This window comes from Vicugna pacos, chromosome 26 (assembly GCF_048564905.1).
Source record: "Vicugna pacos chromosome 26, VicPac4, whole genome shotgun sequence".
Taxonomy (NCBI): Eukaryota; Metazoa; Chordata; class Mammalia; order Artiodactyla; family Camelidae; genus Vicugna; species Vicugna pacos.
Window position 1 is genome coordinate 28,811,317 of NC_133012.1, and position 27,144 is coordinate 28,838,460.

At 56.8% G+C, this 27,144-nt stretch overlaps 1 protein-coding gene across 6 annotated transcripts in view; it reads right to left on the reverse strand.

The window, feature by feature from the left end:
• ARHGEF10 (Rho guanine nucleotide exchange factor 10) overlaps positions 1 to 27,144 on the reverse strand; it is a 71,735-nt gene that overhangs the window by 40,434 nt on the left and 4,157 nt on the right. For 4 of the 6 annotated variants that reach the window (XM_072950567.1, XM_072950565.1, XM_072950566.1 and 1 more), the window contains exons 2-9: positions 21,376 to 21,458; positions 13,494 to 13,766; positions 12,966 to 13,247; positions 11,813 to 11,876; positions 7,560 to 7,636; positions 5,559 to 5,615; positions 3,736 to 3,899; positions 1,567 to 1,683 (exon numbers count right to left, since the gene is read on the reverse strand). In XM_072950567.1, coding sequence (XP_072806668.1) covers positions 1,567 to 1,683; positions 3,736 to 3,899; positions 5,559 to 5,615; positions 7,560 to 7,636; positions 11,813 to 11,876; positions 12,966 to 13,247; positions 13,494 to 13,766; positions 21,376 to 21,412 — 1,071 coding nt within the window. In that variant the 5' untranslated portion in view covers positions 21,413 to 21,458. The remainder of the gene's footprint in view (positions 1 to 1,566; positions 1,684 to 3,735; positions 3,900 to 5,558; positions 5,616 to 7,559; positions 7,637 to 11,812; positions 11,877 to 12,965; positions 13,248 to 13,493; positions 13,767 to 21,375; positions 21,459 to 27,144) is intronic. The other 2 variants (XM_072950569.1, XM_072950568.1) reach the window with 1 other exon arrangement.

Consider the following 27,144-nt stretch of genomic DNA (forward strand, 5'->3'; position numbering starts at 1 on the left):
AAGAACCCACCACGTGGTTGTGCATTTGTGCAAAGCGGCACCAGGTGAGGGGAACCTGGGGGGCCGAGGTTCAGACCGTGCTTGGCCAGCCAAGCCGTCCAGCCTGAGTGTGTGACCGGTGGACGCAGGGGCCGAGCCCTTGGCCGCGCTCAGCACTCCCCGGGCGCGGGCAGCCCCTCCAGGAACCTCCAGCCCAAGTGTTTCTGCAAGTCCTGGATGACCCCGAGCCTCGGGCGGCCTTCCCAAGCACGTGCACCGAGGCTACCACTCAGCACAGGGAAGATCCACCTCGACTTCTCCAGGTTACACTCGGCAAAGCTGCCTTTGGATCCCGACTCCTGTATCCCTCCAACCAGAAGTGGCTGCCCTGCTGACCACTCAGACCGCAGCCTGCATTTCCCCGTCTCCACAGCCACAGCCATCCCCTCGCTCTGCCCATGTGCCCTGCCTGTTTGGCCACCAGGCACCCCCCTGTCATTTCCTTCCACACAGTCACCCAGAACCCCCTCCTCCTCACCCCAGACCTGGACTCCAAGGCCTCGCTCTGCAGCCTGACCCCGTCCAGGCTCCTCCAAGGGGAGTCAGAGATTAGGGACAGAGGAACGGCCAGGGAGCCTCCAGGTGAAGCCATAAAGATGCCGGCTTCCAGGGAGTGGGAGCAGCTGCCCGGACCACACAGCGGCCAGGGACACACTCCTCCTGCAGCCCTATTTCTGCCCAGTCCTCACCGCCTCCCACACGGGCCCATGCCTCCTCCCACCATCCAATCTGTGCGAATATCCGACCCCTTCTGCTGAGCTGGCCTCCTGCACACGCCTCCCCCGACGACCCAGCTCTGGGCTCCAGGTGACACCAGTGACCTGCCGCCTCCCTGGCACCACTCCTGCCGGGAACGGGCCGACGCTGAGCTGCGGGAGGTACCGTGCCTCCCGGGGTCTCGCTCCTGCGCTGAGAAGCGTGGAACAAGGCAGGTGACAGCACAGAGGACGCCCTTGAGTGAACACCACTTCAGCTGCGTGCCCTTCGACGTGTGAGCAAATTCAAACAGCAGCAGGACGGAAGAGCAACTGAAGCACAAGTTACTTGACAGTGTCCTTTTAAAACACACCTCAGACACCGGGCGCCAGCAGCTCTCAGCTCTGGTCTCGGGAGCCCCTCAAAAGCCCAGAGAAACTACCGAGACGCCCAGCGGCTTGGTTGCCCTGGTTTACTCCTCTCTGTTCACTGTGTAAGGAGCTAAAACTGAGAAAAATACTGAGCATTTTTATTAATACTCATTTAAAAAGTAACAAACCTATTGCATTTTACCTCAGGTAAAAAACTTACGAAAAATCACTGTATTTTCCAAAACAACAAAAAAGTGCATCATTTTGCATTTGAGAGGGATCTGCGCAGACGGCAGACCCTGTGCCCAGCAGATGTGGTGTCGCCACACGCGGGAGGACGGGAGAGACAGAGGCCAAGGGTGCCCCGGGGTGGAGGGGGACCCGCCGCCCGGCCGGGGGCCCCGGGGTTCCCTGGGCCGCGCCATGAGAACCACCACCCGGGAGGAGGGGGCCACGCTACCTTCCGCTCCTGCCTCTGCTTTAGCTGCTGCATCTCTACCGCTCCCACCGTGTTTGCCATCAAGGCTCGCATCTTTCTCTCATAGTGCTCCTTTAAGCGGGTTAGGTCACAGGAGAGCTACAGAGAGACACGGTCTTTCACAAACACGCTCTTCCCGGCAGGCACTTCCAGACGGTCTTACATCGCAGGGGCTCCAGCAGCGTCTGGGGAGCGGTGCTCAGACCCCAGGCCTCCGCCCAGGGCCCCGGGAGCCACGCGCCACAGAGACCCCGCATCCAGCCCACCAGCCCTCGAGAACAAACGCAGAGGTAAGTCACACGAATCATCGACAGGCGGACGCGGCTCCAGTTGGCCAGACTGGAGACTCCCACGCCAAGCAAGAGTGAGAAATGCAGGAGCAATCTGTGCACCGCCGTGCCTTCAGACTTCAGGGACATTAAAGATCAAATGCACAAGATACGCATAAAATTACTCCTTTAAGTCAGCACCAGAGCAAAAGAAACCTGAGTTCCAGGCTGCGCTGACGGGGGCATAAGCGGGGGCTGAAGATCCTGAAGTCTCCAGACTGGCCTACTTTCCTGCAGCCCCCCTGGGGGGGGAAATCCTTGCGCTGCTCCCTCCCTAGATCACTGCCACCGTCTCAAGGATGCGAACCGAGGCCCCACCGCTCCCCAGGGCACGTTCCCGCCTCCGCCCCGACAAGGACAGCTCGGCAACTCTTGACAAAAATCTGGGGCTGCTGGTGAGGCGACTCTTCAACTAGGCAGAGTGCTGTTTCAGCAGGTTTTGGAAAGGGGCTTTTACACTAGGACACTTGGGTCCCCGGCCCCAGGACCTGCCCCACAAGGAGGGACCAGAGGCTGCCCTGGGGAGTCCTCTGTGCTCGCGCCGCTCCGGGCAGGCCCTCCCGCACCTGCCACCCCTGCCCTGTCCCCTCGGCCCTGCTGGTGGGACTCGGGTCCCGGTGGGCGGCCAGGAGGGCAGAGTCTCTGCTCAGTCACGGCGCCTGCGGCTCGGGACTATCGCCCGACGCAGCCCAGCCTCTGTGTGACCCACCAGGCTCACCAAGGACGAAGGTCAGGGGGTTTCACCCTCTCCCCAGTGCACCACCAGGGATGCATCCTGCTGAAATGAGACCCCAGCGCCACAGTGAAAGTCTCAGTTTCAACCTGGAGCGCTGGCGCAGCTGCCTCCCTGGCTGTTGGCTCAGCCACACATGTCGCCTGTAGCTTCGCTGGCTGCTCACGTCCCAGTGGCAGTAGCTCTGGTGACAGAAGAGAGCTGAGTTCCTGGAGGAAGCTTGTTAATAACACGGGTGCTCTGGGCTGGCTACCCTGAACTGGCAGGTTCTCCTTGAGTTTCATGAAACAAGATTCCAGAAGAGAGGACACCGAGCACCTGTAACAACCTGTCAGCCACCGACGTGGAAACGGCGTCCGGGAACACGGAGCCCGGCCTGGGCTACGGGCAGGTGGAGGGGTGGTGCCCGCTGACCCTGTCGGGCTGGCGGCCTCCATCCACGTGGGGCCTGCACCTCAGCCCCACGCCAGGCACACGAAGCCAACAGGAGTGCGGGCCGCAGCAGAGACCACCTTTCACAGACCGTCGAGCGCCCCCGAGCCCGGGCCCCTGGGAAGACAGCCCTCGGCAAAGCCGCTCTCATGGCCCCAGCCGACACCACCAGCCCTGGGAACACTCCTTCCGGACCCTCGCCTCAGGAGGTTCTCTCCCTCACCCTTCAAGGAAGGATAACCTGGGACAGCCCGGCAGCTTTTGTCCTAAAACACCCTTTTGTGACATATTCTATTTTCTATCTTCCTATTTGTGTGAAGGCTGAGGTTCAAAGCACCCGCTAACGCAGTGGGGCCCATGCACATGGCGTGCAGGGCCAGGGTGTCCTGTGTGCACGAGACAGACCCTCAGGGACGGCCACTGCCTTAGGTTATTCAAGACGGCGAGCGCTTAGGGCCTTGAGTAACTTGGTTTGTAAAACTTAGCTCTCCCATCCCGCCAGGCTTACACTGTATGAAAGAGGAGCGTCTTCTCCTCTGCCAGTGTCCCGCGCTCCCCTCAGACCACGTACACCCTCTTAAACGCAGCTCAACACCCCGTGGGCCAAAGCCACGCTTCCTGGAGCGCCAGACCGGGGCGCGCACGCGGCGCACGCACCTGCTTCCTGTGGCCACCGCGCAGGAAGGGGCGGGGGGGCCCGTCTCTGCTCTCGCAGTCGCTCTGCTCCCCGTAGCTCTCGAACTCGCTGGAGCTCCAGCCGCACTCCAGGGAGCTGTCCCCGCCCTCGGCTCCGTCCTCCACGTCATCGTAAATCATCTCGTCTGGGGGCACAAACGCCAAGATGCCGCTGAGAAGGCAGCCCTGCAGCTCTCACCTCGCGCACGCCCGTCCCTGCACCGCGGGAGCCGTGGGAGTGGGGCCACGGGCCCGACGGAGCCCGAGGACCCCCGGTCCATGAGAACCCACCACAGCGCCACCAAACTCCCGCACACAGGGAACTTCCAACGAGGGAAGAGTTAGACAAACGTATGGAACATAAACAGGACAGACAGACGGACAGAGGGACAGACGGTGAAGTCTGAATATGAGAAGCTCGTGGCAGATGCCCGGGAATTCTCTTCTGTGCTAAAAAGAGCCTAATGCGCTTACAGCCTGCGACTGTGTTCAGACGTGCGGTCACCTCGGTCCTCTAGGGTCAGTGACGAGCACTCCTGTTTCTGTCACCAAACACTGTGACGAAGGCCCTGCCCGCGCAGGGGACATGCTGCGTCTCCCCAGAGCAGCCCTCACCTGTGGCAGGGGCACCACTCCCGGTGGCGTCTGGTTCTGAGACCCCAGACCTCCCCTTCTGTGCCGGGAAAGGCCGACCTGGGAGGATGAATTGCTGGAAAACGCTCCTCAGGCCTGGTCATGCAGACCAGCCCAGGGCCCCACCTTACACGCAACATGTATTTAAATGTCCCCCAGGAGCGTCCTTATCTAAGGACCTCGGAGGTTTGTCTGTAAAGAGACCCAGACGCACGGGCTGGTCCCCCACGGGAGGCCCTCGAGGGGAGGACTCGCCAGCTGAGGCTGGAACAGCGCTGGGCTCGTGGCAGCATCCAGAGCACTCGTGGAAGGACTCAAGGAAACCGCGTGGGTCACCTGTGGATCTTAGGGACGTGCGCTCCAACCGCTGAGGAAGCTTCCTTCCGCCAGGGGCTTCCAACGTGGAAGGCCACCGAATCCTGCCACGGGCCTTCCAGGCACGTGCAGACTGAGGCCTGGTCCTGCCAGAAACGACAGCTGCGACCCAGCCAACGTTTAAGGAGCCCTGGACCCCACAGACGGTCTCGGGGGTGAAGGTGGGCCTCGGCTTGTCTGCTGGGACATTATGGGATGTGATTGCTAACACGTCTCTCGGGGTGCTTAGCTTCACACCTCTGGGGCGAAAGGGCTCCCTGCAGGCTGGGCCAGAGGGCGCGGTGTCCCTGCTCACCGCTCTCGCCCGATCACCATGCTCAGCGTCCTTCCCCATGGAACACGGCCAGGGAGAGGTCAGTCTCTCCAGCCCATCTGTCGCTGCCCCTGACTCCCTCTCCGTGAAGGACAGCACTTCAGCTGCGTGTGGGAGTCTAGGCTGGGGCACTGTCCCCTTCAGCACGTGGCCCTGCTCCGTCGAGAAGTCGGCTGTCCCTTCAAACCGCGCTGACCACGCTCTCCCCTGCTCCTCCTGAGACGTCCACGTGGGCTGTGCCCGGCCGTCCGAACTGCCCGAGCCTCGGCGCCGACGGGCACCTCAGCCTGCTGTGAATTCCTGCTCCTACAGTCCAAAAACTCGCGCCTTTAACTCTAGAGGAGTCTAGTCACGAGACACTGCACACGCACGAGACGTGCCTGCACGACACGCGGGCGCCGGGCGCAGACGCGCGCACGTCCACACCCAGAGGGAAAGGCTGCCGAACCGAGCACGTAAGACTCAGATCTGGACAAAAGCAAACCTGGCTCCGAGTCTGAGTTTTCTCTGGGCACGTCATCGTAAATGGCTTCTTCCGGATCTGGAACGAAAGGAAGGAGACTTCAAGCACTGACCGAGCCCCGCGTCAGACGGGCCCATGGCCACGCGGCACGGCACTGGTCAGGAAGTCAGTCTGTAAGGGTGGCTGGTGGCTGGCGGTGCCCACCAGAGGGGAAGAAAGATTTTTAGGGCAGAACTTTTTCTTGGGACGGAAGCTCCGCGCTGTGAGCGGAGCACTTGTGAAACGTCACCAGCAGGGAGTTTCCCGCTTTCCAGGCCAAGCTCTTTCACTGTTTCGCGTTCAACCACAAATCCCCACATGGCTCTTTATAAACATTGTTAAGCCAGTGAAGTGAATGCACACAAACAATGCAAAGGTGGTGTGCCCGAAAAAGAGGGACGGCTTCACAGCCGCCCGTGGAAACAGACCAAAGGCCTCCCCTCACGTTGGTTTCTCTCCCCAGTTTGCTATCGGTGATCCCATGTGAATAACATGTTTATCCTCTTCCTTATGGGGAACGATTTCCGCAGTCAAGTCCGAGAGCACAGCCAGCCAGCCAGCCCGCCCCACCCTGGCCCCTCCGCGCACGTCCCAACAGCAGGTCGCCTCCTCTGTCCCCGGGGCCGCCTCACCTCCCCTCTCCCCGCAAAGCGCCCTCCGTGACCACCAGTCCTCACCGGACAAGCTCTGGCCCGGGGATTAACCAGGGACATCACGTCTGGCTGAGAGGGGACACGGGTGCCCAGCCGCACAACGTGGATGAGAGGCAGCCACGCGCGAGCAGAAAAACGTTGAACTTTTAGGACAAAATCTCTCAAACTCTATTATGCGGGACATTAGTGTCCAAGGAAACTGTAATGTGTTTTCTTTTTTTAAAAAAAAAAAAAAGTAGGGCTCCTCCCTGGGTGGGTGCTCTGTGTGCCTGCATTAGACGGTCCCGCGGGAGAGCAGCAGGGTTTGTGATTCATTTAGACACTTTCCCCGGGCTTCACAGGGAAACCAACCCAACCACAGGCCCCCCACCCTGAAACCACAGAGGGAACCGGTGACAAAGCAACACGAGACAGAACGAGGCTCACACAGCCTCCCTCTCCCCAGAAGTGGAGACACCGTCCCTGTCCCCACGCTCCCCGGGTGAGCAGCCTAACTCTGCTGCTGCCAAGCTCCCGTGTCACAGACGCCGTCCTGCAATAATGTGTGTTAACTGCACCCCAGGAAGCGTCCCCGCTCCCATGAGCGCGTGAGGGGCTGCTGGTGCACAGGGGGCACCTTCCAGTAAGCCACCCCGAGAGCAAGGCCGAGTCACGGGCGAAAGCTGGCAGATTCCACTCAGGAAATAAACCTGGAGGGGCCGGTGGGAGGGAGCTTTAACCCTGCAACGATCCAGGGCCAACGGCCCCCAGCAGGCGTCACTGATGCTAAGTTCTTCATTCTGACGATGTCACAATTAAAGCCAGAAGGAAACGTTCCAGGAGAGAGTTTAATAATTAGCAGACAGTGAGGGCGGTTCCACCTGGTAAGCCAATCATTTAAAACAACCTCACAGGAATCAGTGAGCCAGTGGATAATGAAGGGGGTAATTTAAAAAGCAGTATTTTTTTTAAAAAACAAACCTAGCTAAAAATAGTTCTGCTCTCTAAACCACACGTGCAGCAGGCCGGCTGAGCCATCTGGTCGGTCGGCTGGTGTAACGCCCCCCACCCCGCAACGTGGCACCACGAGAAAGCGCCTCACTGGGGGCCCCGGGGAGGCGAGCTGCTACTGCCCCAGCCTCCGCATGTCTGACGGGCCCCGGCACCTGGGCCAGAGGAAGCCGTCAGGGAGGGGCACGTCCGGAGACGAGCCGGGGGCTCCGCGGGGCCCGGGGGCACCCTCACAGGCGCGCTCAGTCCGGCAGGCAAACGGCGCAGCCCGCAGGTCTCGGCCCTGATGTGCGGCAGAGAATCACCGCAGAGCCCGGCACACGCTGGCCCGGGTACTCACTCTCCATCCAGGCTGTGTTGTCTGGGTCTGCAACCCACCGGGCGAGCGCGCTCTCCTCCCTGTGGGCCGGATCTTCGCTTCAAGAAAACACAGCAAACAAGTGTCAGACACTGAGACTCCCCCAGCGTCATCGAGGCCCCCAGCCCACTGCACCCGGCTCAGGCACCCTCCGGGGGCCTCACGGGAGTGCGAGTTCGAGGTCATGACTGTTTACAAGTGGGCACATGCACTGCAGGACCGGCAGAAATGCAGTCCCTGCTCCAAGAGGCTGGACCCTCCTGCTTCCCACGACCTCGGGGCGGGTCCGCGTTGCCCCACGCAACACCGGGCTGTGGACGGAGACACCCGAGGGAGAGCCGGGCCCCAAGGCGCAGTGGCGGGTCAGCAGGGGAGACACAGGCCGCCATGAATAAATGCTCACCCGCGAGGGCCTTGGGGCCGTGGCACAGGACCGCGCACTGTTGGGACCTGGGAGGGAGGCTGCTGGGGTGATTTGTGGGGAAGAGTGAAGAGACAGTAGGACCACCAGCCACACGGCGCCTGTGAGCAGCACGATGCTGCGGACATGCAGGCAGCATGGTGCGGACCTGGCGAGCGTGCAGTCCCGGGGGCGCTTGGCGGGAAAGCGGGATGGGGAGGAGGAGAGACTGGGCCAGGGCACCGCCCGGAGACAAACACAGAAGCTCTGAGAACCCTGCACGTGGGAAAGTCACTAACGGCGAGTTTCGTGACTACAAGGCGATACCTCGGGGTAAGGGACAGAGGTGCCACTGTCTGCAGAGGATGGTCTCCCTCCTTTACTGTTTTTGCTGGAAGTTCTAAAAAGCAGTGAAATGCCTGCAAGAGCTCGGGGTGAGAGGCAAGAGCCGAGGGCCAGAGGGCGCCTGGGGGCAGACGCCCCCCGAGCTTAGCCCGAGCTTTACCACATTGAGAAAGGAGCGTTCCTGCACTTTTCAAGTGGGGAACTACATCAAAATAAAGTTATCCAAAAACGAGAAAATCTGAATCAAACGTGAATGGTCTTTTAAATTATTCCTCAATGCTCCCGTGTGTTTAAAAAGTTTCACACTTTTGCAAGTCGCTTGAGGGTTACCAGTGTCACTTCATTTTATATTTTCTCTTCTAAAAAAAAATCACCATTTCAATGGGTATATTTTTCACAATAAACTTTAGATTACCAGCGACAACGTTCCATCTACTCATCTTTAATTACGTACAGAAGTGGAATCTCCGAAAGAGGCAGGTCTAGTTTGCGCGATAATTCTGTGTGGGAACCAGGGAGAAGACGCCGGTCAAGCTGCTCCTCCTCGGCGCTCACACGAGGTGCACTTCGTGCCGTGAAAAGGCCGGCAAAGTGGGTGTAAGAACAAGACAGGGCGGGGGCCTCACGGCTGCATACCTCGGACGCCCGAGCCTGATCAGTGGTCGCGGTCACCTGGCAGCCACGTGTGTGGTGCTGGGGACACAGGCAGCCCAGGAGCCCTGGAGGCCCCGGCAGGTCCCACAGCCACACTGCATGTGGGGGAGCCAGCAGGTGCCCCCCACCCCACACCGTGGGTGGAGCGCAGATCACCTCCCCCTGGGAGGAGGTGACCGTCAGGGAGGTGCCCGTCTCGGCAGAGAGAGAAGCATGGGGGGCTGCTGGGAGGGGCCGTGGGAGCGGCGGACTCGGCCGAGGAGGGTGAAAGCAAAGAGGGTAATGGGCTGGATCTGTGCTCCAGGAAAAGGCGCTCGACCCCTGCTTACTCAGAAGCCGTGACGCGACCTAATCCTGCAGCCCAGGGCAGCCCTGCTGCTACCGGCGCTCGTGAGGCCACACTCCCACCTCGCAGGACAGTGACCGCTGCGTGGGACTAGCCACTCACGCCCGCGATTACCAACGAGCATCCCCTGCCCCGCCGACACCGCGAGAACCGTGTCCCTGCTGCTTTCACTCTGGTGCCGAGCGCACGACAGGCACTCAGGAAACGCCGGCAAACGGCGAGCGACAATAAACACACTCCCCTGCGCCACACACGCCACCACACCGAGACCCGGTACCACCTAATCAGACGAGGGAGACCCCAAACCAAAACAGGTTACAGAAGACAGCGGAGGACATGACACACTCGTGAAAGGTTCAGCGCAGCAGGAAGACGTGACAATTATCAACGTGCACGTGACTATCAAAGGGGCCCCAAAACACACGAAGCAAAACCGGGCAGGCAGGCAGCTTCGCGGCCGTCACGGAGCCGCCGGCGCAGCACTCGCAGCCGCGGACAGAACCAGGCCGGAGCTCAACGTGCAAACAGGACGTGAACAGAACTACGGATCACGGTCCCCCGCCTTAAGAGCTACAGCTGTGAACGCCTAGAAGAAAGACCAGCAGAAAAGCTTCGGGACACGAGGTTGGTCAATGACTTCCTGGATACGACACCAGAGGCACAGGCGACAACATGGAAACACAGATAAAACTGAACTTGAGCAAAACTAGAAATTTTCGTGCATCCAAGGACACTATCAAGAGAGTGAAGACAACCCACAGAACGGCAGGAAATGTTCCAGAACCGCGTGTCTGATGAGGGGTTAACACCAAGACTATATAAAGAACGCCTACAACCCAACAACAACCACAAACTCCAGTTCAGAAACGGGCTAAGGGATCTGAGTAACGTTTCTCCGAGAAAGACACTCAAGCGGCCGAGAAGCACGTGAAAAGACAGGCGTTCACCACCTTCAGTCAGCAAGGGGATGCAAATCAAAACCACACAGCACCTCGCGCACGCTGGAGGCCAAGGGTTTCCAAGGCGGAAAGCAAGTGTGGTGAGCTCACAGGGGAACTGGAACCCGTTCACAGCTGGTGGGAGCGGAAAATCGTGCAGCCTCCGAGAAACACTCTGGCTGATGCTCAAAAAGTTACACACAGGATTGACCTGTGACCCAGCAATTCTACTCCCAGATGCAGCCCAGGGAGCTGAGATACCTGCACACCAATGCTCACAGCAGCATCACCCACAGGGGCCTAGGGTGGAAATGACCCACGAGTCCATCGACAGATGAGCTGGCACACACAACGTGGTCTGTACTTAGAGCAGAGTATCATCGAGCCTTAAAAAGGAAGGAGACCCAGCACGTGCTACAACACGGATGCAAATGAAACAAGCCAGACATGAAGGGCAAGCACGCTGTGACTCTGGCGCAGGAGGCCCCTCGACCAGGCAAATTCAGAGACAGAGGCGGAGCAGAGGTCAGAGTGGGCAGCGCTGGCGGTGGGTTACTGGACTGTGGGGAGGGTTTTGTTCAGGATGATGAGAAAGTTTCCAAAGGAGACGGTGGTGATGGTTATACAACACGTAAATGTATTTGAGGTCACTGAATTCTACAGTTAAAAATGGTTGTGGCAAACTGTATGGTATATTTTTAAACCACTGTTTAACAATGAACAATGCAATACACCAAAAACCACAGGGTGGTACACTTTAAATGGGTGAAACGTAGTGTGGTGTGTGAATTATGACTCAAAACGGCTGCTTAAAAACAAAAACAAATGCACCTACCCTGCACCAAGAACACTGCCAGGCTAGGTGGTAGATGTTCTAAGACTTGGTAAAACCTGGTCTTTGTCTTTGAAGAATTCACAGTCTAGTAGCAGAAAGGGACACAGGAGACAACAGTGAGAGCAAAAAGCAGTTAATTATAACAAGGTGTGTGCACCGCTTTAGAAGCACGGAGCAGGAAATTTTATGAGAGGAGACATTTAAGCTGGGTTTTGCAGGGTGAGTAGGAGTCTGCCTGGGGGAGGGGATTTTCCTGGGCACTTCAAGCAGTGGAAATAGCACTTGTGAAGGCAAGCAGCATGAAAGAAAGGCCTACAATCAAACCAGTTTCAAGGATTCTAGACGAAAGGCGGGCTAGAGAAAATTAAAAACCCCTTCTCCCCGACAAGACTGAGAGCCATCACCACGTTAAGCAGACTGAGCACCTGCAATGGGGAGACGGGGGTCGCATCAACCAGCTCCACCAGGCTGGTGGACTCACAGGTTCTCTTTATCCACAAAGAGTAATGTTAACGTCTTAGGAGTCCTGGTGCTCAGGGTGACCCAACCAGGGGTCCCCGGCGAGAGGGCAGTGGGCTGGAGGACACAAGGCTGGGGGCGGGGAGGGGCCCGGCAGTCGGAGGCTGAGGGAGGGCGGGGGCCCCTCAGAATCCCTGACTCAACGTCTGAGGAAAAGGTCAGGGGCTCAAAACATCTGCATAAAGTCAGTGAAGGTACCTGTTTGCTGGATCCTCAGAACCTAAGGAGTTAAACTGGTTGTCTTCCGCTGCTTCCTGTGTCTCTGCCGGGAAAGAGAGAAAGTTCAGCAAAGAAAGTTCCTGTTGATTTACACCTGAAAGGGGTGTTCAGGAAGCTGCCTTTTATCCTTAAAACGGTTTCATGCTTTCCTTATCAACGGGAGGCTTATCTTACTGTAAAGATGGTCGACTGGTAGATTCAAGGTCTTTAGCTTTTAGATAAACCATATTCAAATAGGATTACAAGGAAGAGTGGCATCCCAAGATCTTACCAAACAGAGATAAAACAGTGCCCAAACAAATCAAGACAGAATTAAAAAGAAACACCACACTTATCTCCTGTTTCTTAAGTTTTCATGGGCATTTACAGCTGTGATTTATCTGCTATCACGGCTATATGACAACCTCAAATGATGCTCAGGGGAGAAGCACTGAAGTTGGTGATATCTGACAAAGTTCTTTTTTCTCAACTGTTTCTAGCTGGGAAGGGAAGAGCCCCTTTACTGAGGTTTCACACAAACTGTGACCGTGCGGCTGAGGGGCCTCTGTCCTCAGGTGTAACTCCCAGTGGTCAGGACTGCCTCAGCGTGAGGTCCGGCTGCCCTCCCGGTCCCGGGACTGAGTGGGCGAAGGTGGCTGCCCACAGGCCTCAGCCAGGCTGCAGTCAGCCTGCACTCTCAGCTCAGTCTGCCCTGGCGGCTCCAACAAAATACCACAGCCCGGGCGGCTGGAGAACAACAGACGTCTGGCCCTGGCAGCCGGGGGGCCGACGTCCAGGACCAAGGTGCCAGAAGGCTCAGGGTCTGGTGAGGCCCCTCCGGGTCCACAGACGGCGTCTTCTCCCTGTGTCCTCACCTGGAGGAGGGGCTGGGGCTCTTCCACCAGGACACTAAACCCACGCAGGGAGGGAGTCCATCCTCATGACCTCACCTCCTGACACCATCACCTTGAAGGCTGGGTTTCAACAAGTGAGTTTTGGGGAGACAGGGGTAACGTGACATATAACACACTCCAGCAACACGTGCTGCATCAAGACACCACAACGGTGACCCTTCCCTTGGCAGTGCTCCTGTGGCCAAGGCCCGAGAATCCGGGAGCACGCGGTGTGGCCGGGCCTGGCGGGGCAGCACTACCTGTGGGGTCGACGGGCGTGACCACAGGGCTGCAGTAGGCGGGCAGGAGCAGGGGCAGGTTGGAGGGGACGGCGTAGCCACAGGGCACCGGCACCAAGTAGCCGCTGGGCACATGCAAGCCCGTGGGCTCCTCCTGGGCGTCTGCGTCTGCGGGCAGGGGCGGGTCCTCTTGGAAGGGCGTGATGTCGATGACAGAGTAGGGGTTGACCCTCGGCGGGACCACGAGTTTAGGAGGTTCTGCCGGCGCGGCCGCGTCTGCGCCCGGCCTCCCGTTTTCACCTCCTGAAGACGGAAAGGAGCCGTGGTAATCATGCACACACACGGCAGTGCCTGTTCCCTCCAACGTATAAATATGAAGGTAGACGGACAAGACTGAAAATCATGGAAAATAGGACCAATAAGAGGATCTCGACCAAACTTAAGCCACTCCAGTTCACACTGCATCACAGAAACGGCACAGACCTCAGGCCCCCGACACTACCTCCCCTGGGATGTTCCAAGCCACAGGTGGGCAGCCCGAGGACAGACCTGAGCCCGCAGTGGAGACGGTGGCAGTGGTGACAGTGGTGTCAGTGGTGGTGGCAGCGTCAGTGGCGGTGACGGTGGTGTCAGTGGCGGGGCCGGTGGCGGAGACGGTGTCAGTGGCGGTGGTGGGGGTGGGGGCGGCGGCTCCCGCGTCATCTGCCTGGGGGGCCCCAGGTGCTTGTCCGTCTGCGTCTGGAACCTCATCCCCATTGTCGAAATCCAGCCGCTCCCCCTCCTCCTCCTCGTTGTTGTTACGGTCGTACTTCACTTCATTTTCTAAAGTGTAAGGTAACATAAACCAGTGTTACCACCTGTTACTGGTAAAATGACTTTCATATTCCTGGACATACACAGAAGCGTCGAGGACGGGTGGCCAGGCCCCCAGGCCGGCACCCAGCCTTCCTACTGGGAAATGTGCACAGCATCAGGCCTTGGGGTCAGGACCCACAGCTCACAGTCTGGAAAGAAAAGGCAGAAAGGCAGAGGGCAAGAGAAAAAAAAAGGCACTTCCCACATCTTAAATGCTTCCACTCTGGACTCAGAATCGCGTTAGGAAAAATCGACTCGGAAAACCTTGAACTAAAGCAGCCAGGAGAGCAGCGACGTTTAACTCAGCAGGCCCTGCGCTCAGTGTAAAGACTCCATCCCTTCTAGTCACCCAGCCGGCTGCGTGCCATCCCTGCCATAAGCCCCACAGTGTGGGTGCCTTGCGTCCACGTGGTCGTGAGAGCTCTTTCCAGGACTGCTCTTTGGGGGGAGTTAGAGAGCGGATACAGTATTTGCTTACAGAAGGGCTTTTATATCACAGATAATAAGATCTCTTGTGCAGAATTTTAAAAGAAAAAGAAAGTCAGTTGAATTTAAAGGACCAGAACACTGTACCAGCTGTAATTTCAAATCACTAGAAGGTGACTTTAAAAATTTTTTTTCAGGGAAAAAAATGCATAAGCTGGAATTAAAATCTGATATGGCATTAAAACCCTCTATGCCTACCTGAGTTTTGTGTGTATTACACATAGAAACACTAAATAGACTATACTTGCAAATATTTTGTTTTAAAAAGAAACAGGTGAAGGCAGTGCCGGGAGCACCTGTGTCTCATGTCCTGGGCTCGTGTTTCGCTCCGTCCCCTCCCAGGTGTCTTATAGCCCATTTAGTGCGAGACACTGTAAAGCGTTTTTTTAGAACAACTTTCATAAATTCACTTCCGGGTGTATTCTAATGCCCGAAGCTGGGCAGTTGTAAGATGTGCTTCCCGAGCAAGGGGGCTGACCAAAGAAAAGCCTGGCTCGTGGCTCTGAGTCAGTGCTCTCAGGAATCTGGCCGTGCCGGGAAAGCTCTGTCACGTTGCTAAGTGAAAACGTAAGCTTTTTCCCCACCATTTCTGTAAGGGCACTAAATTAGCATTATTCTCCTGTCATATTTATTTGGCAAATGTGAACTTAAGGAGACGGTAACTGCATTTAGAAAATGTTCTGGAAATTTTTATTTTTCTGTTAAAGAGATTTATCTCTCAGCTGTGTTCGCCAGCTTTACTCCTGTGAGTAAACTGAGTACTTAATGATTCAGCCCCCGCCCCAAAATCCTTCTGAAATATATATTCCTTCCTTGTTGCTTGAAACATAGTTGGAGCTGGTTAGGAAGCACCCAAGTCGACAGGAGAGGATCCAGCCTCCCCAGTTCCAGCATCCTCCGCCCTGTTGGGATCACTCTGCTGGGTTAGGCTGAAATCGAAGATTACAGAACAAATTTCTCTTCTCACTTCTAGTAAGTGGCTGAGTTTCATATTGTAATTAGATGTGAATGTCAAAGGGTTAATATGCTCCAAAAAATTAGAGTGTCAGGTAGAAACACGTCCTGCAACCTGAAGCAGACAACATATACTCATTGCAGAAAATCTGTAAAATGTAGAAAAGCACAAAGAAAGTGCCAATCGCTTGCAGTAGGTCCAGAGACCGCACTTGTGTGTGCGTGCGTGTGAAGGGAGCAATGAAATGATCAAAACCGAGGTCTTTTTTTAAACTGTGGCAAAATACACATAACTTCAAATCCCCCGTCTCGACCATCCTGAAGCAGAGGTCAGTGACACGAACACATTCGCACTGCTGTGCGCCCATCACCACGTCCGTCTCTGGAACCTGCCCAGCCTCCCAGACTGGGACTCTGCCCCGTTACATGCTAACTTCCTGACCCCTCGCCCCCCCCCCCACCTACTTTCCGTCTAAGAACTTGACTCCTCCAGGGGCCCGCGTGAGCGGGATCAGACGGGACTTGTCCTTCATGTGGGTTCCTCTCACTGAGCACGATGTCCTCGAGGCCACCCCTGCAGTGAGTGTCTCCCTCCTTCTCAAGGCTGCGTGATGTTCCGCTGTGTCCAGACCACCATTCCTCAAACATCCACTGCTGACGGACACCTGGGCTGCTTCCTCCTCGGCTACTGCGAACAACGCTGCGGTGGACGCGGGGGCGCTAGTGTCTGTTTGAGGCCCTGCTTTCAAGTCTTCCGGGCGTAATATTCCCAGAAGTGGGGCTGCTGGATCGCATGGTAGTTTTGTTTGTTTTTTTTTTTTTGAGGAACCTCCATGCTGCTCTCCACAGTAGCTGCACCAATTTACATCCCCACCAGCCGTGCACAAGGTTCCAGTTTCTCCACATCCTCACCAGCGTCTGTTACCTCCCAGCAGACGAGCATGAAGAGACCCCAGTTTTTCAAAAAGACTTACGTTAACTTAGCATGTCAGGAACTTTTTCCCACATTACTGACTGATCTTCAACAAAGTGATTTTAATGGTTTCACAGTATCGCACTGTGTGAGCGTCGTAATCTGAGCAATTTTTCTAGTGTAAGACGTTGGGGCTGTTTCTTCACAAATATTCTTACAGTCAACTAACGTAAAGATCTCTGATTATTTCCTTAAGATGAATATTCAGTGACAGAATCCCTGAGACAAAGAGCATACAAAATCGTAAGGTGTTTGGTTTACACTGGCTGTTTACCATCTGAAGGTGACCACCTCCAGGAATACCTCCCGGGCAGAGGGACTCCAGGTGAAGTCATCGTGGACGGAGCAGGTGGGCCCCAATCCAGCATGACCATGTCCCTGTGAGAAAGGGGGGGGGACACAGAGACACACAGGGGTCACAAGTTGACAGGACAGAGATGACGAGGCTTCCACACTCAAGCCGGGGAGAGGCAAGGACACAGCCCCCCCGGGCATCTGTAATGACAAATGACACTCCAAATGGAAAGCTTCCGCGCACATGGGACTCAGCGGTCATCGGCAGGCTGGGCGACTCGGAGGAGGACACCTCTCTGAAACACCTGGCTCCCAATTCCACGCACAGAAGAGATGGAGGTGGCCAAGCACGGCCGGGGGTTCTGGGGTTCGAGGGGTACCAAACAGACGAGGTGCAGGCCCCCTTGGTCTGGGAGCCAGGCCAGGAGTGTGGTGTGGAGGGACAGACCCCACCCAGGATGGGGATCCAGGACACAACGGCCACACGCGGAGCAGCCCAGAGTCAGAGCCGCAAGCACCAACCTCTGTGCCCCGCAAGCCACGGCTGGCATCTGGGCTGCAAACGCGCCCCCTGCCCAGGCCGGGAGCCCCAGGAGCTCTCACGACCCCTCCTGGAACCACCCTCCTGGGGCAGCACCATCACAGCATGCTCCCGACTCCCTCCCACCGGTTGGCAGACTCTTTCAGTCCCTGTGCGGCTAGACTGTGTCCCCAGATTCATACACTGGACCTCAGAACACGATGTATCTGGAGGCAGGGCCTTTAAAGAGGTGGTAAAGGTGAAATGAGGCTCTTAGGGTGGGTCCTGATCCCATAGGACTGGGGTCCTTACAAGAAGAGGAGGTGAGGATGCGGACATGCCCAGGGGGACGACCACGTGAGGACATGGGACAAGACGGCCGTCTACCACCGAGGAGAGAGGTCTCAGGAACCAGCCTGCAACAGCGTCATCTCGGTCATCCAGCCTCCGGGACTGGGAGGGACCGGACGTCTGTGGTTTAAGCCCCCTGGCCGCGGTGTTTCTTACGGCCTCCACAGCAGACTGTCCTCTTGACGGGCCCCTTCACTCTGCCCACCCCCTGTAAAGTCAGTTCCAGTCCTGACCCTCTCCCAGGGGCCAGGCATGCCCACGCCCGTCCTCATCCACGTGAGGCCCAAACAAAGTCTAAACCCAGGCCCCCCAGAGCTGCAGACACACACCTAGCAACTAGAGGAGCCCTGATGCAGCTCACCCCAAACCGAGCCGGTCCTCCCCCGCCCCCGCCCCCTCCCTCCCTGTCCCCATCCCCATCTACCCTCCCAGACGACAGGCAGTGAGCACAGCCTGGCTCTGGTCCTCCGTCCTCCGGGGGAGCACGCCGGCTGCAGGGCTCAAGACAGAGGGTGAAGCGGATGAGGGGAGGTTGCCCCATCAGGTCATCCCTCCTCTGAGCACAGACAGCCCCCCAGGACGGCTACAGACCCATCAACAGCCTTTACAGACGTGTCACAAAATAACACATTAAAGAAATGAAAGAAGAGTCAAGAAGAGTCGCTCTCAAGTTTGGAGATAAAAGCAGCGCGCACTGTGGGGGGCTCGTGAGACCACAGCGGATCAGGGCGTGAACGCTTCATCCGCGCTATGCTTCTCTGTTTCAAGTGGAGGCTCCTTGCTTTGCAATTCCCTTTACTGTTACGAAAAGGAAGCACTGCAAGGAGCCGCAGGCCGCGAACAGCCCCACCAACAAGGTTCCATTCACGGCCAGCTCAGCCCGCGCGTCACCGCGGCTGCAGCTGGAACGGCAGGGTCCCCAGCAACCACGCCCTCACAGGCCTGCCCCCCTCGCACCGCCCGCTGCTCTGCTTCCGCCTGAGCCCGCGGCAAGCCACCAGGCTCCGGCACGACTCGCCGTCCAGTTCTGCCGTCAGTCACGGGGAGGCTTAGCTGGTGGCGACGTTAAAACCTCAACCTGCGGCCTGTGCATCCTGAGAGACCCGGGAGCACCTTCCCACCCGACGTCCACATCCCAGAGCCCCTCCTACGCCGAGGCGCTGAGGGCCTCCGCTGGCCACGCCTCTGCGCGCCTGCCCGACGTGACCCCTCCAGTCACCACCCGAAGCGCGGGGACAGGGCTGCGCCTGCTCCGCTGTCCCCAGGGGTGGGGCTGATGCTGGAGAGACACATGCCTGCGCCCATCACCAGCTCCTGCGCCGCGTGTGCGGAGCCCTCAAACCCCGCAGGGTCCTCTGCCGCACAACCTGCGCCCAGATCCCGCTCTACCCTGACGGTTTGACTTGTCACCAGGAAGCTCCTAGAGCAGGCACAGGTGACAGATGGACACGGGACAGCCCACCCACACCTGCAGCAACACTGCGGACAGAACACTATGCAGCCATCAGAAATGACAGCCGGGAAAACTCCCAGGGACGTGGAAAATACGCGACATGGAGACGCACAGTCAACAATGTGAAAACGAACATCAAACGGTGGCGATCACACGGAGTAGAAACTCGAGGAAAACCCAGAGAACCAATCAAAATGTAAGTGCCAAGATGTCCCAGTGGCGCTGGGAGGAGCGACCTCGGTGACTTCCAGCCCCTTCGCCACGGCGTTTGTAAGGGGACAGTTTCAGTTTAATAATGAGGGAAATTATAATTAAAGCACCTCTGAATCATCAAAAAACGCGCCAGGCCGTGACCCTGCCACTGAGGGCACAAGCGTTAATTACCCAGAAAACCACGCAAGCATCCGAGTGCCATCGCACGTGAGACGTGGCACTGACACGTTTGACTTGTGGCCTGACTCTGCACCAAAGTCAGAAGCTGTGCGCTGGGCTCTCAGCCAGGAGACGGCCACCGGCCCGGGGAGCCGGAGACAGCCCTGCACCTGCACCCTCGGCTCCCCCACACTTGCAGGGTCCTCCCAGGCCCCCGGGGGAAGCGTTCCCGGCGGACCATGAACAGTGGTCCAGGAAGAAGGTCCCACCTCCTCCAGCCCTGAGTCAGATCCCAGCGAAGAGGGGCCCTGTCTGGGGACAGGGTCGGGGTGTCACCTGTGGAGGGCCTGGCAGGACTGGCTGCACCCCAGAAGTGAGCGACAGGCCCTGCTGGTCAGACTCGCTCATGAATCTGGGTCGGAGGAGCACTTGGTGTGCAAGCAGGACAGGGTGGGGGTCGGCAAGCAGCCTGCAGGGCAGAGAGGACGGAGCCCACTTGCGGGAAACGCGATGAACTCTGCCCGGACCCTCGACGCGCCTCCAGTCCCCTCTGTGGGGCCCCTCGTTCACCTGTTCTTTTCTGTCTCTACTGAGGTGTGAGTGACACACAGAAACTGTGTAAATGTCAGGTGCATGGCCGGGTGCTCTGTGAAGCCACCATCACCACAAGCAGCCGGATGGCCTCCACCCCGGTAGGCGCCCCGGCCCCTGGCACATGGTCTCATCGCTGCAGCTGATCGGGGACGCGGCCTCCCGAGCCTGGCACAGGCCTGGCCCCGTCTCCCCTGACAGGTGTCCGGCCGTGAACCCCGTGCCCGCCGGCCTACCCGCCAGGGCTCGGTGCTGCTGGGCCGCGCCCTCTCCTCGCCGAGACTGAGCACAGAGGTGCCTCTGGGAGCGCAGGCCGGGTGGACAGGCATCTCTGCAGAACCAGGGGCGTGACTGGAAGGCCGAGTGGACACTGGCCAGCTCGCACCTGGACATGTGCAACAAGGGAAGGGCAGGAGTGGCCCCTGTGGACGGCAGACACCTGCCACCAGATCTGAGCCGCTTGGACGTCATCCGGTCCTGGACACAACTCCCCCAGCAGCTGTGACGCCCCCAGCACCTCAGGGCCCCGCAGACCCCCGCCCCATCCTGCCCAGGGCCGAGGGGAGGGGAGGGAAACACCCAAGCTCACAGCTGCTGCCCCTGAGAGACGGGAAAGCGACAGCGGCCCATTCGAGTGAAATGCCAGGAAGGAAGAGGCGGAGGGCGGCCGCGGGGGAGTCCGCTCCCAGGCCCAGTGCCCTTGGCCTCCCCCGCGCTCTGCAAGCGCACAGCCTGTCCCAGGAGGCGGGTCCAGCAGGCAGACAGCGGCTGAAGGGACGCAGGCCCGTCCCCCAGCGGCCACAGGAGGACACACGCTTCAGGCACTGTCCAGGCATCGCCGCTCTGATGGGGATGAAAACCGGTGCTTGTCCGTCTGCCTCATTTGCAGTCAAAACAATCACAGCGGGATCTAGCCTGAGACCCCAGAGCCAGCCACTCACACTGGATGAAGCTGCCGTGAGAGCAGGCTGGAGTGCCCGGAAACCGGGAAACCCTGCTGGAGGGGGAGGCCAGTGGGCTGTGTGTGCGGCTTCCCCCCAGTATCTCCGGTGATGACCCTGCTCTAGGGAGGGGACAACAGGACACTTCAATGTGCACCCCCCTTTCCACATCCTTGCTCAGGGAGGGAGGGGGGAGGGAGGGAGGAAGGAAACAGGAAGGGAAGGAGGGAGGGAGGGAGGAGGCAGGAGAATGGAACCTGCGAGCAGCTCAGCCAGCAGGTGCCCGGTCGGCCACAGGCACACGTGTTTGGCGAGCTGCGTCCGGCCTCAATCTAGTCTCTGAACCAGGAAGTCGTCCACCCTTCCCCCAACCCAGATGGGCTTCTGATGTTGAGGTAAACATACGGGACTCTAGATACTGGCCTGTGCACTGCAGGGAGGAGGGGACTCAGCCAGGATGCCCCCAAAGTGAGGGGCACAGGCTGAGAGCACAGGGCACCAGGGCTCCCCCTCAGCGTCTGCCCAGATCCCCCATCCCCAGGAGTGCCCACCCCATGCCCCAACCCAGCCGCAGCAACTCAGTGATTCCCAGAGCCTGGGGTCCCAGGAAAGAGCCCCCATCCGCCGTGACCCGCCGTTACCTTCTGCCGTGGGAGTGGGCGGTCCTGGCTGGTCCATGTCGCCGCCGTCCACCTGGCTCCTGGGCCTCAGAGGAGCCAGGACCCTGTGAGGATGAGACACGCCATCAGGGGTGAGTGGGGGGACGCCCACCGACCACCTGAGGAAAGAGGCTGGACTTCATTCACAGCTGCAATTGAAGAACTGCCACCTAATAGTGGAAAGGCTGTAAACCTTAAAATAAGGCTCAGGGCAGAGCGCGGCACAGAGCTCCCAGAGCAAGACGCCACCCGGACCCGCGCCAGGAGTTAACTCATGCACCTGGGGTTCACTGGCCAGACCCCTCCAGCCCCGACGCCCTCAACTCTCCGCTTCCTCTCGCACGTGCTCAGAGCGGCGAACGAAGACGGAAGCCCAGCATTTCTTCTTCCTTCAGCTTAATCTTCATCAGCTTTGAGTGAAGAACGAATTTCTGGGGATTACGGATGTGCTGTTTTCTTAAGCCCTCGGGCCTGGGCCAGACCTCTGCAGGCCCGCCTTGTTTCCTCTCTCCTCTGCCCTCCTGTTTCCTTAACGTGATCAGAAAACCCGGGTCTGAGAGCGAGTGAGACACTAGCTAAGTCGTGAGAAGGCAGGTTCCCTGGCTCCGTGGAAAATGTCCCGTGGACCAAGTGCCCTGTTCAGGAGTGTTTGCACCAGAAAAGGGGCGGGAAGCAAACTTTGCTGAGAAAGGCGAGCTCTGCAGAAGCACCGTCCACATCAAAGAACCAGAACTCACCCTCAGAGCCCAGGGGCCAGGACAGCTACCCGGACGGCTACCCAGACTGCTGCACGGCCGTCCTGGTGGTCCCCCCTGTGCAGAACGACGGGCACGCCCCTCGTGCCCACGTGGCACAGTCAGGACTGGAACCCAGGCCTGGGCACCTCGGTCTGTGTGCGCGACCCCGTAAGAGTTTCAAGCAGACCACAAGGCTCAGGGACACTTTCCATCCCACATCCGCATCCCCAGGACACTGCCTTCCTGAGACGGGAGCTTCCCAGGAAGGTGACACACGTGACCTGCCTCCGGGTCTCAGGCCTGGAAGTCAGGGTCCCGTGGTCTGCTCCTGGCACACGCTGCCCAGCACTGCGTCAGGTGCCACTTCCGCGTCAGGACCTCCCAGCAGAGCCAGAGAGCCTGCCCCCCGACACCCAGTCTGTCCAGGTCTCCCTGTCACTTCCCACATCACACGTGCCCCATCCAAGGACAGGCACAGAGCACACCAGCAAAGGGCGGTTCTGGCCCAGACCAAGGACACCGAGCAGAGTCCTCACCCCAAGTAACCAGAGGAGGGAGGCAGTGAGGAGGGGAGAAAGCAGGAGACACCCCTCCACCGGGGCCCCAGATGCCCAGCAACTTCTCGCATAAAGCAAGTTCCAACTTCCAAAACTCATCCTCATGCATGAGGACAACCAGCCTCAGGAGTGGAAGCAACTTGGGAGAACCCCTGGGGCTGAAGTCCATCCCTGGGCGTTCCTTGCAGGGCCATTCGCTGCACCCATGGTGCAAGGTCAAGGGTGCCCCACAATGAGGCCCCGCCCAGGGGCTCAGTCCCAGCAGGAGTTCCCTTCATTTATGGGAAACGAGCTAAATGTTCCACAGAGAACGAAGAGTGCCATGCGATGCTTAATTACACCAGTCGCTGCAGACGAAGCCACTGTCCCCCGGAAGTTCAGTGGAGCTTTTCATCACATGTCCAGACAGCACCCGCAATCACCTCTCCCTCACGGCCGTCCCTGCTGCAGGGCAGTGAGGCACCCTGAGGACGGCCATCCCTGCTGCAGGGGGGTGAGACACCCCGAGGACAGGAGGAAGGAGGACCAAGCCGGAGCACAGCCCCAGCGCAGGAGCAGAGAGCGCCTTCCTGAGGAAGATGGAGGGAAGGGCAGGGAGAGGCGGCCAGCCTGCTATGGGGGCCTGTCCAGGCTCAGAGAGCATCCACAGAAGGTGTCTGATCAGGGGACTGCTGTGGCCACAGTCGCCTTTTTGAAAGGTCATAGTGGCATCAGGTGGACAGGGCATCAGGGAGGAGGGCCAGGTAGAGGGAGGCTGCCCCAGGATGATATTGGGCAGGAGCCGAGGCTCGTGGCCCCGATGACGGTGGAAACAGGGAGGGGGCGGCACAAGAGATGCATGGAGAGTGCGGCGGCAGCAGCCACGTGGCAGGGATGGGCGCCGTCCACGAATTTCCCCGTCTTCTGTCTATGCTTGACTTGTGGTTTCACCCCATTGTGGGAGGCAAACGTGCTTGATACGACTTCAACCTTCTTAAATTTATCAAGACTCGTTTTGTCACCGAACTTGTGATCTATCTTGGACAATGCTCCCCGTGTACTTTACAAGAACGTCCACTCTGCTACTTTTGGATGGAATGTTCCGCACGTATCCACTAAAGCTCAGTAAAGCTGCAGAATACAAAGATGCCAGAGATGCCAGCGGGAAGAAAATGACAGGCCAATATCCCTGAGGAACACAGATTGAAAAAATCCTCAACAAAATACTGGCAAACCAAATTCAGCACTACATTAAAAGGATTTATCCCAGGGACGCAAGGATGGCTCAACATCCACAAATCCATCGGTGTGGTACACCACATTAAAACAACGAAGGTAAAAGTCGTAGGACCGCTTCAACAGACTCAGGAAAAGCATCTGATAAAAACTCTCAATACAGTGAGTACAGAGGGACTGTACCTCACATAAAAGCCACCTAGACAAACCCACAGACAACACCGTCCTCAAGAAGGGGAAGCTGAAAGCCTTTCCTCTAAGATCAGGAACAAGACAAGGATGCCCACTCTCACTACTTTCATTCAAAATAGTATTGGAAGTGCTATCCAGAGCAATCAGACAAGAAGAAGAAATAAAAAGCATCCAAACCAAAAGGAAGAAGTAACATTGTCACTCTTTGCAGATGACACAATATTACATACAGGAAACCCTAAAGATTCCACCAAAAAATTGTTAGAATGAACAATGTCAGTAACATTGCAAGATACAAAATCAATATACAAAAACCTTCTGCATTTCTATACGCTAATAATGAACGATCAGAAAGAGAAATTAAGAAACTAACCGCATTTACAACTGCATCACAAAGAAAAAATCTGGGAAAAATTTTAATAAGGAGATAAAAGACCTACACGCTGAAAACTACAAGACATTAATGAAAGAAAATGGAGACACACGTAAATGGAAAGATTTTCCGTGCTCACGGATTTGAAGAATTAATACTGTTAAAATGCCTATGCTACCCAAAGCAGTACAAAAATTCAGTGCAATACCTATCAAAATTTCAATGGCTTTTTTCACCAAAATACAACAAACAACCCTAAAATGTGTATAGAAACACGAAAGACCCCAAATAGTCAAAGTAATCCTGAGAAAGAACAAAGCCGCAGGCATCACACTTCCTGGTCTCAGACTGTGTTACAAAGCCACGGTAATCAGAACAGTGTGGCACTGGCACAAACAGACACACAGACCAACGGAACAGGACAGAGAAACCAGACACAGACCCACACTTCACATGGCCAATTAACCTACAAGAAAGGAGGCAGGATACACAATAAGACAAGGATGGTCTCTTCGCCGAAGAGTGGAGAGAACACTGGATAGCTACGTGCAAAAGAAAGAAACTGGACCACTATTTACACTGTAAACAAAAATTAACTCAAAATGGATTAAACATTAGAGACTGAATGTAAGACCTGAAACCACACATCTCCTAGAAGAAAATACAGGTGGTCAAGTCCCTGACATCGGTCTCAGTGATGCATTTTTGGATTTGACACCAAAAGCAAAGGTAACAAAAGCAAAAATAAACAAGGGGACCACATCAAACCAAAGAGTTTCTGCACAGCAAAGGAAACCATCAACAACGTGAGAAGGCACCCTGCAGAAGGGGGACCTACCTGCAAACCATCTAGTAAGGAGATAACGTCTAAAATATACAAAAAATATCCATACAGCTCAAGAGCCAAAAAAAACAGCTCCTCTGATTTTTTAAATGGGCAAAGGAGATGAATAGACATGTTTCCAAAGAAGACATTCAAATGGTCAACTGGTCCACGAAAAGATGCTCAGTCTAATTATCAGGCATGCAAATCAAATGCACGATCAGCTAACACCTCACACCTGTCAGACGGCAGTCATCAAAGAGACGAGAGGTAACAAGTGTCGGTTGGATGTGGAGAAAAGGGAACCTCCTGCACTGTTGGTGGGAAGGTAAACTGGTGCAGCCGCTGTGGAAAACAGTATGGAGGTGCCTCAAAAAATTAAAAATAGAATTGCCATCATATCCAGCCATCCCTTGTCTGGATATTTATCCAAACAGGGTATCAGAAAGATATGTGCACCACCTCCATTCATCACAGCATCATTCACAACAGCCAAGACATGGAAACAGCCCAAGTGTCCACTGACTGATGAATGGAGAAAGATGTGATTCACACACACACACACACACACACACACACAGTCACCATGGAATATTACTCAACCATGAGAAAGAAGGAAATCCAGCCATTCTCAACAACAGGGATGGACCCTGCAGGCACTAAGCTAAGGCAATAAGTCAAAAAGAGACAGACAAATACGTATGCCTCACTTCTGTGTGGAAGCTTAAAAAACAAAACAAGTTCATAGATACAGAGAGCAGACTGGTGGTTGCCAGAAGTAGGGTGGGGCATGTACAAAACGGATGAAGATGGACACAATGTGCAAACTTCCAGTTACAAACTCCTAAGTCCTGGGATGTGATGTACTTGTGGTGACTACAGTCAGTGATGCTGGACTGCGTATCTGAAACACGCTGAGAAAGCAGATAGTAAATGTTCTCACAAACGAGTGTCACCAGCTCCACTGTGAAGGCCACCTCGGCCTCCCTGCCTGAGCCTCCTGCTCCCACCCGCTCGGGACAAAACCAGTTCCGCCCTCCCTCACATTCGCAGTGTCTGATCTGTCAGCAAATCTCCTCAGCTCCACCTTCAAAACCGACCAGAATCTGACAAGCCACTCTCCCTCCCTCCAGGGCCACCCTCCATCTCTTGCCTGACTTACTGTAGAAGCCTCGTAACTGGCCTCCCTGCCCCCTCCTCTCTCCCCTATAACCATCTCAACACAGCGGCCAGGAGGCCCACAAACACACAAGTCAGATCTGCCTGCACCCTTTTCTGTCACTGCTGCCTCCCTGAGGTCAAGCTCTGTCTTCCTCAGTCCCAGCACCACAGCCCCCAGCCATCTCGCTGCTCCAGACACATTCCTGCCACAGAGCCTTTGCACCTGCCGTTCCTTCCACCCCGAATGCTCTTGCGTGGATGTCAGCACAGCTCACTCACTCACCCTAAGATCCTCACTCAGTACCGCCTTCCCAGCGAGGCCTCTCCTGGCCCCTGCCATGGGTCCCCAGCCCCTTCGGCACCCCAGCCCCGCCTCCTGCTTTACCTTTATCCTCATCTCAAGTACGGTGTGCTTTCCTCATCTCTCTTCTCCCCCAAACACCAGAACATCAGCCCCACAGAACAGCGCTTGGTCCATCTGCTCACTGCCTAGTCCTGGGACTGAGGACGCTTAGGACCCACCACCCGGTAGGTGCTCACGAAACATCCGTCAAATGAACAAGTCATTTCCAGACTGGCGGGTGCCACATCACAGCTTGTTACGTGACCACATGCACCTGTTCCCGTTCGTAAAGAGGCCAGCCCCTGTTCCTCAGGGTTTTGTTTTCTTTTTGTAAGTGCAAGAACTTGCTT